At 43.5% G+C, this 17,091-nt stretch overlaps 1 protein-coding gene across 1 annotated transcript in view; it reads left to right on the top strand.

Annotated features, from left to right (window-relative positions):
* The first annotated feature begins 2,462 nt into the window (after nt 1-2,462).
* The window catches only part of LOC121279409 (corticotropin-releasing factor receptor 2-like), a 200,196-nt gene continuing 185,567 nt past the window's right edge, over nt 2,463-17,091 (top strand). The window contains exons 1-2 of the mRNA XM_041190630.1: nt 2,463-2,580; nt 2,708-2,827. Coding sequence (XP_041046564.1) covers nt 2,463-2,580; nt 2,708-2,827 — 238 coding nt within the window. The remainder of the gene's footprint in view (nt 2,581-2,707; nt 2,828-17,091) is intronic.

Raw genomic sequence — 17,091 nt, 5'->3', positions numbered from 1 at the left:
CTGAGTGAGAGAAAGAGACAGAGAGATATAGGTAGAGAGCAAGAGACAGAGATACAGAGAGAGAAAACAAGAGAGCAAGATACAGAGAGATACAGATTGAGCGCAAGAAACAGAGACACTAAGAGTGAGGGAGAGCAAGAGACAGGAACAGATAGAGAACAAGAAACGGATAGAGAGCAAGGGAGAGAGTTACTGAGCGGGAACAAGAGACTGACAGGGAACAAGAGAGAGTGGGAGATATTGCATCACAATGGTTCATCATACGGTGATGTGTAATCTGAGGAAATCAAATGCTGCCAGTAGCACTAAATGGATAGTGACTATAGAATTTCATGTAAGATGTTCAGGGGTTCAATGTAAAAGCTGAGATCAAAACTGTTCTTATCCTTTCAGAAAGGGGTGTAAATTACAGCCTTAATGATGTTTTCTGTTGTGTCATTTCCAACCACTTCAATGGCAATGACTGACAGCAAGGAAGAGAGATTGAGTGAAAGCAAGTGACAGAGAGATACAGATAAAGAGCAAAGGAGAGAGGTATAGAGAGAGAAAGTGATACCGAGAGAGAAAGAGAGAGAGAAAGAGACAAAGATACCAAGAGAAAGAGACAAAGATACTGAAAGACAGTACGAAACAGGGATACCAAGAGAGAGAGACCAAGACACTGAGAGAAAGAGACAGAGATACTGAGAGAGAAAAAGAGACAGTGATGCCAAGTGGGAGAAAGAGGCAGTGATACCGAAAGGGAGAGAGGCAGCGATACCAAGAGAGGGAAAGAGACAGAGATACTGAGAGTGAGAAAGAGTTAGAGATACAGCGAGAAAGAGACAGTGATACCAAAAGAGAGTAAGAGACAGAGATACAGATAGAGACAGACAGAGATACCGAAAGAGACAGACAGACAGACAGAGATACCGAGAGAGAGAGAGAGCAAGAAACAGAGACACTGAGAGAGGGAAAGAGAGGGAGAGAGACAGTGATATGAGAGAGAGAGAGGGACAGATACCGAGAGAGAGAATGAGACAGTGACATCGAGAGAGGGAAAGAGGCAATGATAACGAGAGGGAGGGAGGCAGTGACGCCGATAGAGGAGAGACAGAGATACCATGAGAGTAAGAGACAGTGATACCGAGAGAGAGAGAGATACTGAGAGAATAAGAGACAATGATACCAAGAGAAAGAGGCATAGAGACCAAAAGAGACAAAGAGACAGAGATATCAAGAGTAAGAGAGAAGCAGTAATATTGAGAGGAAGGGACAGAGATACTGAGAGTGAGAAAGAGTCAAAGATATCGAGAGACAGTGATACCAAAAGAGTGTAAGAGACAGAGATACAGAGAGAGAGAGAGACAGACAGAGATACCGAGAGAGAGAAGGAGACAAAGATACCGAGAGAAAGAGACAGATACAGAGAGAGAGAGACAGAGATACCGAGAGAAAGGCAGTGATACTGAGAGAGAAAGAGACAGAGATACCAGAGAGATAAAGAGACAGTGAAACACCAAGAGAGCAAAAAACAGATACTGAAAAAGTAAGAAGCAGAAGTTACTGAGATTAAGACAGATACCAAGAGAGCAAGAGACAGAATACAGATAGAGAGCAAGGAAGGGAAATACCAAAAGAGCAAGAGACAGAAATTCTGAGACAGTAGGAGACAGAGAGAGATACCGTGAGCAAAAGACAGAAGAAATAGAGAGATACTGAGAGTTAGACAAATACGAAGAGCAAGAGACAGAGAGCAAAGAGAGATATCAAGAGAGCAAAAAAAAACCAGATACCGAGAGCGAGCAAAAGTTAGAGAGCTACTGAGAGTCAATAAATACAGGAGTGCAAGAGACAGGGGGGAAATGAGTCACAGCACCAGAGGCAGTAACTGATTGAGATGGAAAAAGGTGAAGCATGGCCACCAAATAGAGATAACCTTAAAGAGATTGGAAAAAAAAAGTGTGGGAGAAAGACAAAAAAAATGAAGAGATAGGGTGAAAAGAACAAAACAAGGCAGGTAGGCAGAGAAAAAGAAACCGATTGGGGGGGGTGGTGGTGGTGGGAGAAGGGGACTGACAAAGGAAACAGGGGGTGAATTGGAAGAGATGGAAACAGAGATCCATGAATTCATGGTGTATGTAAGGAAGAAAAGAGACGGATTGACATAGGTGAATATATAGGCAGAACAGGGATTATGGCTTGAAAGAGAAATAATAAAATTATGAATAAGTGGAGGAGTAGCCGGAATTCACAGTGCAAAACACTCAAATTACCGATATATTTGATCAGGCGTGGACAGCTGCAGCATTCTCATTGGCCACAGAGGTGGAGCGAATCTAACGGAGAGGTGAGGCTTTAAACCAAGAGGCTCCTCGCACATCTCATGAAAGAGAGAGGAGAGCCGCTGTAACAGCAACAACAAAAGAAAACACACACACACACACACCGGCACTAGTGCAGCACCGACCCCAACCAGCACCATGGACTCTACAATATTTCAGATCATCATCGACGAGTTTGATCCCAATTGCAGCCTAATAGATGTTTTCCAGGACCATTTCTATGAAACTGACTCTATCCCTGTTGTGGATCTCACTGGTAGGACAGTTTAACCCGGGCAAGAAATTGTAGATTTAACTTGTGGACTTTTAGCTCATATTTGATTTTTTTTCTTCTTGTTAACCTTTCTTATTTACATTCTATATTTTTGTAACTTCTTCCAAAGGCATTTATTGCAATTCAACTACCGATCAAATAGGAACTTGCTGGCCGCGGACAACAGCAGGGCAGCTTGTGGCGAGACCTTGCCCCGAGTTCTTCAATGGGATTAAGTACAATACCACAAGTAAGAACAGTCTTTTATTCATAAAGAAACTTATGAAGTAGCATAAATGTCCATTCACATTATGCTGTAGAAACATAAATGTAAAGATTCATTTGGACTGTGATGATTTCGTGCTCCATCTTGGCTGGGCTTACAGTTTCTAAAAAAAAACATGCTTTTTCATTTCTGTTAGTGATACAGGTTTTATTTCCCTTGTTGGTGTACGCTTTGAGCCTACAGTTAATGGCGTCTTTCCCGTTAATGTTTTTTGAGTCTGGTGTGAATTCAGTCTGTGGAACCTGCATTTTGTGTTTTTAAATGTGAAAAAAAAGTGTGAAGTTCGAGTTAGAAACGAGTAAATGGGAAGGGAAGCTGAAAGGATTGGGGTTGGGGGGTAGGGGGAGGAGAAAGCCAAATAGGTAGCTGTGACTTCTGCTCTCTGTGCTACTGTGAGGGCTTGTTTCTTCCTGACCCCGTGTAGTCCGTTATAGTGTACGGGATGTCACTGCGTCCTCTTTCATTGGCACACTTAAAGGGACATCGTGTCCCCCCCTCCCCCCCCGCCCCCCCTCCAACACACACAAACACACAAAGTTTGGCTGCCAAAGCTTTTTCTATGCTTTTGCTGTGGAAATGTGACGGTGCAATTTGGACTTAGAAATGTTTAGTAGCGATGTAACAATTATGAGTCGCTTTGATAAAGTAAAGATAAACTATTTCCAATGGCAGGGAGGGTCAGTAACCAACAGAGATAGCTTTAGAGATAATTGGCGAAAGCATCAGAAGAAAGATGTGATTTTGTGTAATCACAGCAAGTTCTTCTGATCTTCAATGCACTGCTTGAAACGATGGAATTTTCACAATGGAATTGGATATATGCTTGAAAAGGAAAAAAAAAATCCAGGGCTTTACAAAAAAGAGCAGGGGGAGTAGAATGAGTTGGATAGCTCTTTTGAGGAGCTGGCACAGGCACAATAGCCAAATAGCCACCTTCTGTGCTACACTCTTATCTTCTTTGCATCGTGAAAATGTCAGCATGTCATTTGTGTGCAATTTTTGTAAACTGCTCCAAGTGCAGGACATTGATGGTTCGCTTTTAATCTGAATTCTGAGTGTGTTTGGAAGGTTATTGCAACATGGAACTCACTGCCTGAAAGGGTGGTCAAGGCAGAAGCTCTCACCACAGTTAAACAGGACTTGGATGTGTACTCGAAGTGCCATGACCTGTAGGGCTACAGACTATTGCAGGAAGGTGAGATTAAGCTGGGTAGCTTTTCATTGAGCAGCATGGACACATTGGGCTGAATGGCCTTCTTCTGTGTCATAAATTTTCTAGGATTCTATGATTCTAATATCCAAGGGTGCAAATTGTCACTCCATTTTGGGCACCAAGAGGTTAATTGCTCATCAGGTGAGACAGTGTGCCATGTGTGTATCTCAAAGCACAAACATTGACTGGTCACAGTGATAGGTCAACACTGCAGTTGATGTGGACTTAGAAATTAACGGGTAAATATTTAATACTTTTATACGATGCTGCATCACCTGCTACGTTAATGCCGGATTTGGTTTAATGAGCTCATGCTTACAATACGATAGCCAACAGAGGAAATTCATATGAGAGTGAGACCACTAAATTGAAAGAGATCACAAAGAGCAAGACTGGTAGACAGAGATTGAGAGAGGAATGGAAAGAAGGGGCAGTAACTGAGAGTATTTTCCTGTCCTAAGTCAGTGCTAGCAATTACTCAGCTACAATGCCTAATGTAAGGTGTTAATGTAGTCACATTATAGCATAGCTTTTGAACTGCTTTTTATTTTAATTTTACGTTATATGAAAGCAATGTCATGAGACAAATGTCAAAAATTGGACGTCGTTTAGTTTGAAATTTACTGAGTTTGCTGACAAAAACAAAAATTGCATTCTAAAATAAAAGCAAAATACTGTAGATGCTGGAGATCTGAAATAAAAACAGAAAATACTAGATAAACTCAGCAGGTCTGGCAGCATCTGTGGAGAGAGAAACAGTCAACATTTCGAGACCCTATGACTCTTCTTTAGTATGGACTCGAAATATTAACTCTGTTTCTCTCTCCACAGATGTTGCCAGATCTGCTGAGGTTTTCCAGCATTTCCTGTTTTTATAATATTTTTATTATGGTTGCCCTGAACTGAACATAAATCAGGCTTTCCAGTATCATGATCAGGAAAGTCTGGAGAAACTTGGGTTCTTCAAACTCATAAAAGAAAAGAATGACTGAGAGGGGGCAACATGTAAGGTAGCAACTGGTATAGAAAAGCTGGGGTAAAATTGGCCTCCGTTAATAGTGAATCCATAACTCATTTTATATTATGTGCTATTATTCTTTTGGTTTGTTTGAATGATAAGGGAAATCAGATATGGTGTGAAACAGGTTGAAAATTCTCTATAAGCCCATTTCACACTCACAATGTAGATGAATTTCACCACTCCACCCGCCACCTCTCTCTCTGGTGAATCTAGAATTGTATTTCAAATGAAACTGTGACAATAGACCAAGAGCGTGGCTTCAGAATAGTAAAATATAAATTTAGGAACACTATTTCAGATGCTATGTTTTTTTTCTGACAAGATAAACTAAAATGGCTAAATGACGCATGCTATGTGATTAACTTCAATATCCTCTGGATAAGGGGTGCTGGGAATCTGCCAAATTTCCTAGTGACCATAATGGAATGTGTGAATGTAAAACTCAGGCGAAGTCAGAATCAGGGGAGTTTGACACTCTTGCAGTTACACTGAACTTTTATTGTAAGGAATATCCCAAAGTATTTTGCAAATGCAGAATGTTGAAATAGAATGGAGAGTGTAAATAGACACATTTCCTGAATTCATAGATGAAGAATGATGCCTCAATAAGATAGTACAGTGGAATAAGACCACTTGAGGCAGCATCTTTAGCGGAATTACAGATTTTAAAAATCATTATTAATATTGGCAAATTACATCTGCATACATTCAAGTTCAATATCTTACTAGCTTTATTTGGGGTTTTTTTGCATAAATTTAATTTCTGAACCCTTCTGCTGGAATACAGTTACAAAAGTGCTCACTAACCCTCTAGTATGTCACCCAAGCCTTTCTTGAGCCCAGATGCACAGTATTGGCACGGTCTTTAAATAAGAGTTGACATTACATTTGATCTTGATCTGCTGTTGCTCGATCTCCACATAGGAACATAGAAATAGCCATTCAGTTCCTTGAGTGTCTTCTGCCACTTAATTAATTTGCGGTTGACTTGTACCTCGACCCCATTTACCTGGCTTTGATCCATATCACTTGATATATTTGCCTAAAAGAAATCTATCAATCTCAACAGCCTTTTCTGGGAGACAGTTCCAGCTACACACTTTGTAGCAGGAGTAACAGGATCCCTCCATTCCCCCAAACTAGTGTGTTGAGACCAATTGCACAAACCAGCTTCCCATTTCAACTGAGATCAGATCACAAGGCACAATCTGAAGCTGGGACCCTTCTGATCTGGATGGTCCAGAATCAGCAAAGCTACTGGGAATAATGTAAACATTAGTTTAAAAGGGCACAGTCACTATATTAAGTACTTCCAAGACACTTTCTACTAGTGTATGGAAAAACATACAAAAAGAGGACAAATAAAGATCACTCGGTCAATCAAGCTTATCCCATTAAGACAACAATACAAAAACATGTACATCATTCACCCTCACCACACCACATAATCACTTGAGAGGCCAGACACACAAGAGGAAACACAAACATGTGGTTGGTTCAGGAATAGCTCTAGGAAGTTTATCCAATTCACCAAAGTAATCAAGAAAAGCTCAAGGATTTGTCGGATGTCCAAACTCCACAGAATCACAAATAACTAACAACCTACCATCTATAATTGGAAATGCGCTCGTCACTCATCAAGTGCCTGCTGGAAAGATTTATTGAGTATACATCTTGGCAGTTCTTTCTAGACAGTAACAATTCTCTGTGAAAAGCAATACTTCCTGGCATCTAAGCTTACTCTTTGACCCTTACTTTTTTGTGGTGCCCTCTAGTCATTTCAAATAAACTAATGGAGCCATATCCAAATCCGTCATAACTTAAAACATTCTTAATCACTTGAAGTCTACAAGGATGTGATCATTATCATTGGAGCTAAAAACTCAATAGCCCTTATAAACAGGCATGGACATCATAGTGCATAATTAGCCAGCTCCTGTTCAAAGTAATGCAAACTTCATGCTGCCTGTTAATTTAAATAATAGTGGCATGCAGACCAATACTGAACATACAGCTGACTGCGCATACCTCAGCTGGGTGTCCAAGTTCATGCCAAGCTAGCACCACTTAAAGCTAGCCTCCACCTCCTTAAAGGCAAGATGTTTTCCGGCTGCAGCGGGTTCTGGAAGTCATTGATCTATAGGAAGAGTGAAACTGTCACAACATGGCAAAGAGTAGGGGCCCAGATTTTCTGATACTACACTCAAGGTCCTGGTTCACGATGTTGACAGGGGGAGGGACATCCTGTATCCGCAGGGGGCCAGGATCTCTAGAAAAGCGTTAAGAGGGAAATGAGATCATATAGCCACAAGGGTAGATGCGAACAGTGTGTCCATGAGGATCTGGATGCAGTGCCATAATAGGTTCAATGATCTCACATGAGTCGTCATGACCAGTAAATCCTTCTTCAAATGCTATACTCTTGCAACTGAACTGCTAGCCTCACACACTGCTCCATTCATCACATCTACCCTCCTTTGCTCACTTAGCAACAATCTTGATCAGTCATAAATCATACCTCATTCATAGTTTTACCTCACTTCATGTAATTAGCACACCCACATCTCAGTTTGCATACACTGCCAGCTATTCAACCATGACAACCACATCACCCAATTTCACTGCATCACACTCAATGATACCCTGCTCCCTTGCAGGACAAGGTGGGATAAGAGTTAACCAGTGAGGGATAGGCATGGCTGAATGTCCTCACCCCCATGGAGGAGACAATGGACATCATTAATGTAGTAGCCATCTCTGAGGCAGGGCTGAGACCATAGAAAATGACTGTACGCTCTGACTTAATCCACTTCCTCATGGTCCATTTCCCTCTCATCTCTCAGTCTCTTTGCATGCAGATGATGTAAGTATGCAACTCCTGCAACTCCCCGCTTCATGACCTGTCCCCTGCAACCCTATCCTTGTGCCTTTCTTCTTTAAGATACCCAAGAACTTTCACCTGGTCAGGCACTGATGGGTGAAGGGAAAAAGGAGTTGGACACCTACGATGAAGAAACATGGTCACTGATCTCATTCCCCCAGCCACCAGCTCAGATGCCAGCACTGCATGTGCTTTAGAGGGTAATATTATGGAGAACTCTCCATGTGGTGATTTGTCTGGTACCAATAGGCTGCAGCCAGGGTGGAGGGGAGGATTGCATGGGTGCCAGTTTCCTAGAGGGCAACGTCGCATATGAGTTCTGCTGCAGAGAACTTAGATGAGGATTTTGCTGGGGCAGCACACAGAAAAAGGCGGATGGCTGTGCACATAGAAATGCTTGGTGCATTGGCAGGCCAGCTAGAAGGCCTGCAGTCAGTGTCAAGAAGCATGGATGAGTCGGCTCCAACTTGGCATAGGGCTGTGCGCAGAGCTTGGATGTGTTGACCAACTGTATAAGAATACACAATGACCCAAACATTTGATAGCCAACACCTCCACTTCCATTGCAAAACAAGCAGAGGTGTCTGTAAAGCAGTAGAAGCTCAGGATGAGGTCATGTTGCCATATAGACTCACTCTGTTATCATCATGGCCGCAGATACCTTTGAGGCCAGGTCTCACAGCAGGATAACAATCTGTGCTCCTGCAGATTAATAGCATTGCTGAGATGCAGCCCAAGAGAATGGCAGTAGCTCTGTAGGCTAACATGCAGTACTGCCCCAGGATGGCAGCATTCATTCTCCCACCACTGTCAAATTGCCAGCGCTCCTGTTGTTGTCTATCAGCCAGCCAGCCCAGACTGCTGTCACCCATGCCAAGCTGATGCAGTCCAAAGCCAGGCCTTCAAGGCCCAGAGCAGCTTGAAGACATTCTGCAAGCCTTCTGCAGTTTCCCATACTGTAAGTCAGTAACATTCCACCAGCTATGCTATATGCACTGCATACAAGCACTAGGACAAACAAAGGCAACCATAACTCAGGTATTAAGGGTATGCACAAGGGTGATAAGTTGATCTTTGTATAGAATATTGGATGTTTTGCTGGATAAAGAACAATTGTTTTATGTTTGCTTTTATTTCAGCATTGTGGCCCAGAGGTTGCTATGGTGGTCAGGAACAGAGGGATGATAAGGCATGGGACTGTTCTACCAGAGGGATTTGGTGCTAAACTCATGGGAACTGTAGTTGAATGAGGCAATTAGGACAGCCTGGTCAGAATGGGGATGTGCAATTTGCCTCCTCCTTTGCTTTCTCCTCCTCCTCTGCTTCCTCCTCTTGCCGAGGTGGTCACTGAATATATGGTGGCAGGGGCTGTGTCCTGATGACGGCTAAGATGTGGAGAATGCAGTAGAATGCTGGGGATCTCCCCCATAGTGATCAAGGTAGTGAAACTGTTGCTTTAGTACTCAGTGGTCTACTCGATAATGTATTTTGTGGCAGCATAACTGTCACTGTACGCATACTGATCATGTGTGACTGTGTTGTGGAGCGGAGTCATGAGTCAGGTATAAAGGCAGGTTTAGTCCTTGTCACTGAACAGCCACCCTGTAGGTTGACATGATGGCTGAATAATCGATGAACACTAGACACATGCAGAATGAAATCATGACTACTGCCAGGATAGCTGGCGTTTACCAACATGATGTGCTGAGCATGGTTGCACACCATCTATGTTGCAGGACATCCAGCTTTTAGTTGAGGTGTCTGTAAAGCCACAGGTGTGCAATCGATGCCATCCTGCACCATGGGGAGTCTCGCTATTGTCGCAAAGCTACATGCACACTTTGCCCTCTGCACTTGGTGCAGAGAGAGCACAATGAAATCCGTCTACATGTTATAGAGAGTGGCTCTCATTTCTCTGATGCAGTGTGAACATGAGCTGAGAGATGTTATATATGTTGTCTTTTCCAGTCTGGAAGGGTCCTAATGCAACAAGATTCAGGGTGACAGTCACCTTCACAGTCATTGGCAGTGTCATTCTTGTCCTGCTCTGAGGCTCCATCTTATGTTACAAGAGATGGTAGAATTCTATGAGCACTTCCTCCATGAATTGCAGTGGATGCTGACGCTGCTTCTAGCCTAGGTGGATCCCGGAAGACAATAGGTGGGTAAGGACTTCTGCTGAGAGCCCTTCCCCTCCGCCACCTCCTCCTACTCCATTATCTGCAACTTATCCTCTTATTTGCTGCCTCTGCTTTATCTGCCACTCATTTTGCCACCCAGGGGAGATTGCAATTATAGCACACATGACTTGGGAGTAAGTGGTCTGCCCAGAACACTTGCAGTTACAACCAAGGCCTTCTCTATGTGCAGATTCTTCAGCCTTTACCAATTTTAACCAACTCATCAAAACACCAAGCACTTTCACAAACTCAGAAAGAGCCAGTACAGAGTAACCAGCAACTAACCTGCAAGTTATTGATCATCCCTTTAAATAGCAATGATGGGGCATTCTTCATTTCACTGGACACATGTTCAGCTGTGTCTGTTTCAGAAACGGTGTTAGCTACAGTGACGAGGTCCAAAAAAGCAGCACAGGCATTAAATTAGCGTTAGGTAATGGCTGATATCATAATCTGCTTATTCTGCATACTACTGATGCAGGCACCTGCACTAATGCCCTTAGCAAGATAGCGTCTGTCGCATGTTGCACAGGCTATGGAACCGAATTTCGCAAGTATTTTTTTCTCCAATAACAGCTGGTACAACACATTCGGGTTCATATACTTATAATGAGGATAATAAAACAAATCAGAATATTACATTCTAAAACTCTGTGATGTATTGTACATGAGATCTTCAAGTACGGCAGACATTCATTGCTGTCCAATGCATGAGGCAGTTATCAGGCTGCTGTGATGGTTGAACCAGATATAGTTCAGCTGGAAAGCAAGTGGAAAACTGGAGACAAGTACATGGTCACAATGAAAATGCAAGAGAATCTATCATTTATATTATTTTTTGTTAAAAGTAAAGGACATTCTTGATGCAATATTGGGCAACTGCCTGGAATGAGCAGTTTCATTTGAACAATGCTAGAGTAATTGAAATTTTCAAAATTGAGATGGGGCAGTCTTCTCCCTAAAGAAAACCTACCCATCTCATTTTTGAAAATTTCAATTACCCCAAGACTTCCCCTTTAAATCCTGTTCACTAATTTGTTTTGCTCATTTTCACCTCTCCTGAAGGTATCAAATCTGTTTTTTTAATTAACTCATGGGATCTGAGTGTCACTGGCAAGTTCAGCATTTGTTACACATCCCTAAGATAACTGAGTGGCTTGCTAGGCCATTTCAGAGGGCAGTTAAGTGTCAACCACTTGCTGTGGATCTGGAGCCAGACCGGGTGAGGATGGCAAATTTACTTCCTTAGAGAAGAATGTGACGTTACTGGCAAGGCCAGTGCCTATTGCCCATCTCTAATTGCCATGAAGATCTTGTCATGGCTTTGCATCTTAAACTGTTGCAGGTATGAGTCTTACAGTATTTACAGCACAGAAATAGGCCATTTGGCCCAACAAGTCCACGCTGATGTTTATTCTCCACATGAGCCGATACAAGTGAGTAGCATGCTAGCAGTTAAAGTAAACCACTTTGATGTGGGCCTGAAGTCACCTATGGGTTAGACCAGGTAAGGACAGCTGATTTTCTTCCCTAAAGGCTATTAATGAATTACAGCAATCTGACAGCTTCATGATCACTTTTACTGACACAAGTTTTTATTCCCAGCTTTTTTAAAAGCTGACTTCACATTCTCCAAATGAGTCCATGGAGGGATTTGCACTCTGAATTACTGGTCCAGTAACAGGGTCACTACGCTGCGGTACCTATTCTACATTTGTGATCTGAACCTGAGGTTGGCAGCCTGTTCAAAGCTGAAGGAATTTGATCCTGATTCCATCCAACATCGACACGTAACAGAGGTGATTGGATAATGAACGTGAGTGGGAACCCCTGAATGATATTTCTCCTCGGCTCAGGAGCACTGAGAAGATATGTAGCACACACATAATTGAGGTTAACTAAACACCACAGTCTGTGAATTGAACCTATGATGTTCCATGTTTACTCAGTTAGTTCCGACTTCCATCAAGTGAGCTGCTGGAAGAAGGAGTTTAAAGCCAGCTCGTATTGCAGAAATATTAATTAGTTAGGTATTCAGACTGAGAGGTCAGTTGCTCCAAGGTGAACTTTGCATTGTAGTGAACCATTAGTCTGGAGGAACTGTAAAAATATGCCTGCTTTAAGGGAAAAAAATTGATTGCACAACACAGACTTCCTGAGCCTGAGACACAATAAACAGCTAATTTTTCTATAGGCCAGAATGTTGCTGTCGGTGTGCGGGGACAGGCCCAACATGCCAACGCATAAGTGACGTAAGATGACATTGGGCGTACGTCCCGACATCATTGTGCGTCATTCTGATACTGCGTTTGGTGGGCGCACGCCTACCAAACTGTCAAAGGCCTATTAAGGCCAATAAGGAAGTCATTAACATCATTAACACTGCTGCCCATCCAACCTTAAGGTTGGTGGGCAGGCAAAGAGCCCAAGCGGCCTTCATGTTTTTAAGGAAACCTCGTCCATGGGCGGGATGAAGTTTCCTGAAGGTTTAATAAAACCAATAAATAAATTTTGTTAAATTGACAAACATGTCCCAGCTCATGTGACACATGAGGGGGCATGTCAAAATAATTTTTCTCTTCCTTTATTAAGAAGTTTCAATATGTACTTAATCTCCCTGAGGACAGGGAGATTGCTGCGCTCTTTCTCTCCCTCCTCCCTCCGCCCGCACAGGTAGCGCTGGGTGCTACGGAACGCATTTTACGCTGAGTGGGCCTTAATTGGCCCGCCCACGTAAAATGGTGGCATGCAGCCGATTGCAGGCAGCAACTGGCTCCTCACCCGCCCCCGCCCGCTCCCGCCCTGCCTGCCCGACATAGGTAACATGCAGCCCATAATGTTTGTTGGATGGAATCTTGACCCCTTTAAGAATAATTGTGGGATTGAGCCATTTCTGATTCCTGACATGCAGTTGATGGCAGTGCACCCGCCCATAAGATCTTCCCGGAGTCGGCCGGTTAATTGGTCACTTCTGGGAGTGCCATTTAAGTTTAGCAGGTGAGTTTCTGAGGCTGCGGGAACCAATCAGAGGACAGGGCAGCCCTTCTAGCATAGGTAGGTGCTACCATTGTCGGAGGAGCACCATGAGGGAGGCGCCCTCTGAAGAGGTCTCAATCTTCTAAAAATAAATTGTGTCCTCAGTTGCCTGGTCACGCCTGTAGGGGGAAAACCCCTCCACAGGGTGGCCCGTGGCCCACTGTTACCTGCTGCTCCAGTGAGGGGTTAAGAATGGGTAGGCTGTGTGGGCTCCCCTGGGAAACTGCCGGCAAGCCACCTCAAGGCATGTTGGGCTATGGCTGCCGTGCTGGTGAACTTCATCTGTCCACAATTGGGAAATTAATCATTCAAACTGGGCACCTGCTGGTACTAGGCAGGCAGCCATTGCTGGTGATGACTCGCCTACATCAAGACTGGCTGGAAGCCGGAACACGTTGGGCATTAACCAGCACCCTCATTTCAGAATTTCCCCCTGGTCTGACCTTCAAACCTGCCTTTGCATGAACAGGGTCATTTCCCCCGCTATCAGTAAATAGTGCTTTACAGGTCAGTAGATATTGGGTAGGAGAAAGAAAGAGAATTTAAATCAGCAGGGGACAGAAACATTAATGAAGAGGAGACAGGTGATTGGGGGATATTTGAAAGCTGGGAAGGAGGTGACAATGAGGAGATTCAGAGGGAGGGATACATGGAATACATGTCACAGAAACAGGCCATTCGGCCCAACCAGTCCATGCCCTCATGTATGCTCCAATCAAGCTTGCTCCAATTTTTGTCATCTAAATCTATCATTATAACCCTTCTCCATCATTTCCTTGCCTATCTTCCCCTGAATGTATATATACTATAAGGTAATGTGGTGGAAGGAGTGGATGCTAATTGTGAAGTAGAAGGATCAGAAAATGAGAATTAGACCAGTGTTGCAGGACTGGAGGTGCACACAGGAACATAACGCTGGAACTGATCATCAAGCCGGTAAAACTACTTCTCTCACTTCCTCTAAAAGCCTTAACTATGGGGCTCAAAAACAACTACCTCCCCCTCCCCATGACAAGCAGGAAGTCAGGGGTGACTAAACCCTAAAAAACACAAAATGTGACCAAATTCTAACGAGTACTTACATGTCATGAGTTTTACAGCAACAGCTTGGGAAATCCAGCAGCAAAATGGTGTCTGGAGATGCCTTTTATGGCACTTCCTGTCAGCCAGGCAGAACAAGGGTGCTCCCCACAATCCCTCCAGGAAGACTTTGGCCTCTCCCATCAATTGCAGCCTCTCTTTAGCCCCTGCCACAATTAACAACAACCCCCTTCCCCAATCTCCTCGCAAGCCCTACTCTGCACCCCAACTCCGATCACAGAGACAGTGTCCAAACGTCACTGGCTCCCGCCTCCTGCCATTGGTTTTCTCACCCAGCAGCCGGTCACACTGTCAATTTGCCAGCGACTGGTTGAGAAATGGAAGGAAAAATGAAAATAATACCTTGCTATTAAATGCAACAGAACCTCTGCATCCTTGGCCTCGCCAATTTCAGCTCCTCCCCATTTCCTCTACACCTTCCATAAATATCCAGGGCTATGTCTTCAACCATCTATTGGTTAACTCAATCAATAAGCAAGATGGAATGAGATCACTGGACATCTGTTCCTTCTTTCTAAAATTAACTCCTATGATTTGCCTCGGAATATTCTCCTATATTAATGGTGCAAAATAAATAGAGGTTTTGATCGGTTAGGGAGTTGAAAAATGTGCCTGGTTTTCTGTACCTGATTTCTATCCACTAACTTCTGCTGAAAAATATGCACGTGGATGTTAGTTGACAACAGGATCATGGTCAGGAGTGATGGTCCCCCCAGTTTAATAAGCTACTGACACTCACTGCATTGACTCACATATGGTGAATGGCCACTTGAATGAAGCAGTGGAGGGCAACAAGCACCATGTGTATATTGCACTTTTCAGGCCCACAGTACAGCCTGAAGCACTTCAGCTCTAACAGTCTTGTTGGAAAATCTTCACCACATAGACTGCAGTGGTGCAAGAAGACCTACTACCAGGATAGCTAGGGCTGGGTAATAAATGCCAGCCTTTCCAGCGATGGCATGTCCCAACTATGAATAGAATAATTTTTTAAAAATCTAAGCAACTGTTCTGTAAATTTGAGCATAACAAGGTCCTACAAACAGCAATGTCATGAATGGCTTCTTAAGATATTTTGGTAGGGGGAGGAATGTTGGCCAGAGCACTGACCAGAACCCTGCTTTTCAAATACATCCCATACTCCATACGCAGCAAGACCTGGAGACCTAGAAGGCTTAGTCTGATAAGTGGTCAGAAACATTTCTGCCACATGAGTGTCTGGCAATGCCGACCTGCAACAAGAGAGTATCTAACCATCTCCCCTTGCCATCGCTGAATCCCTCACATTCAGCATCCTGAGGATTACCATTGACCAGAAACTGAACTAGACTAGCCACATAAATACTGTGGCTACCAGAGCAAGGTTAGGAGATAAGAATTCTACAGCAAGTAACTCAACTCCTGACTCCCCAAAGCCAAAAATCTACAAGGCACAAGTCATGAGTGTGATGGAATACTGTCCACTTGCCTGGATAAGTGCAGCTCCAACAAGCTTCAAGAAGCTCGACACCATCCAGGACGAAGCAGTGCACTTGATTGGCACCCCATTGACCACCTTAAACATTCAGCTACACACAGTGACAGCAGTGTGTACCATCTACAAGATGTACCACAGCAACGCAGATGCGTGGGAACACCACCAACTGCAAGTTCTCCTCAAAGCCACAGACCATTCTGACTTGGAATTATATCGCCATTCCTTCACTGTCATTGGGTGAAAGTGCTGGAACCCCCTTCAACAGGCTCACTACTACCTTCTCAAGGGCAATTAGCAATGAGCAATAAATGCTGGCCCAGCCAGTGACGCCCACATCTCATGAACAAATAAATAAAAAAATTCATGGGATCTTTTACATCACTTGAGAGAGAGCTGGGGTTTCAGTTTAATGCTTCATCTAAAAGACTCTGATTATGCAGCACTCCCTTAGTGCTGGGAGTTACAGCCTAGATTACGTGCTCAAGTTTTTGGGGTGGGGCTAGCATTTGTATTCCATAAGAATTAGTGCTTTCAGGCAGAGAGGAGAACGCCAGGGAAAAGAACCCAGGTTTATACAACAGAAGGATAAAAGGGCCAAAATTATTGCTCTAATGTTTAGGAGAAATTCGAAATTGTCTATGCTGAAAAGATTCATATCATGGCATCATACAATCAGAGAATGGTCACAGCACAGAAGGAGGCCACTTGGCTCATTGTGTCCGTGCTAGCTCTCCACAAGAGCAATTCATCTAGTCTCACCCCCACCTTTTCCCTGTAGCCCTGCAATATTTTTTTCTTCAGATAATTATCTAGTTCCCTTTTGGTGGCCAGGATTAAATCTGCCAACATCACCTTCTCAGGTAATGCATTCCAGACTCTAATCACTCACTGTGTAAAAAAGATTTTCTTCACGTCACCATTTCTTCTTTCATCAATCACCTCAAATCGGTGTCGTCTAGTTCTCAAACCTTCTACAAACAGGAATAGTTCCTCCTTAACTAATCTGTTAAAATCCCTCATGATTTTAAATACCTCTATCAAACCTCTCTAAGGAGAACAGTCACAACTTCTCCAATCTATCCACTTAACTGAAGCTCCTCATCCCACGAACCATTCTTGTGAATCTTTTCTGCACCCTCCCTAAAGCCTTCACAGCATCGCTCAAGTGTGGTTCCCAGAACTGGATGCAACACTGTAGCTGAGGCCGAACTGGTGTTTTATATATGTTTGTCATAATGTCCTTGCTTCTGTATTCTGTGCCCCTATTTATAAAGTTCAGGATCCATGTCCTTTATTCACCACTTTCTTAACCTGCCCTA

The sequence above is a fragment of the Carcharodon carcharias genome, chromosome 6 (assembly GCF_017639515.1).
Source record: "Carcharodon carcharias isolate sCarCar2 chromosome 6, sCarCar2.pri, whole genome shotgun sequence".
NCBI lineage: Eukaryota > Metazoa > Chordata > Chondrichthyes > Lamniformes > Lamnidae > Carcharodon > Carcharodon carcharias.
This window is presented reverse-complemented; position numbering and strand designations above follow the sequence as displayed.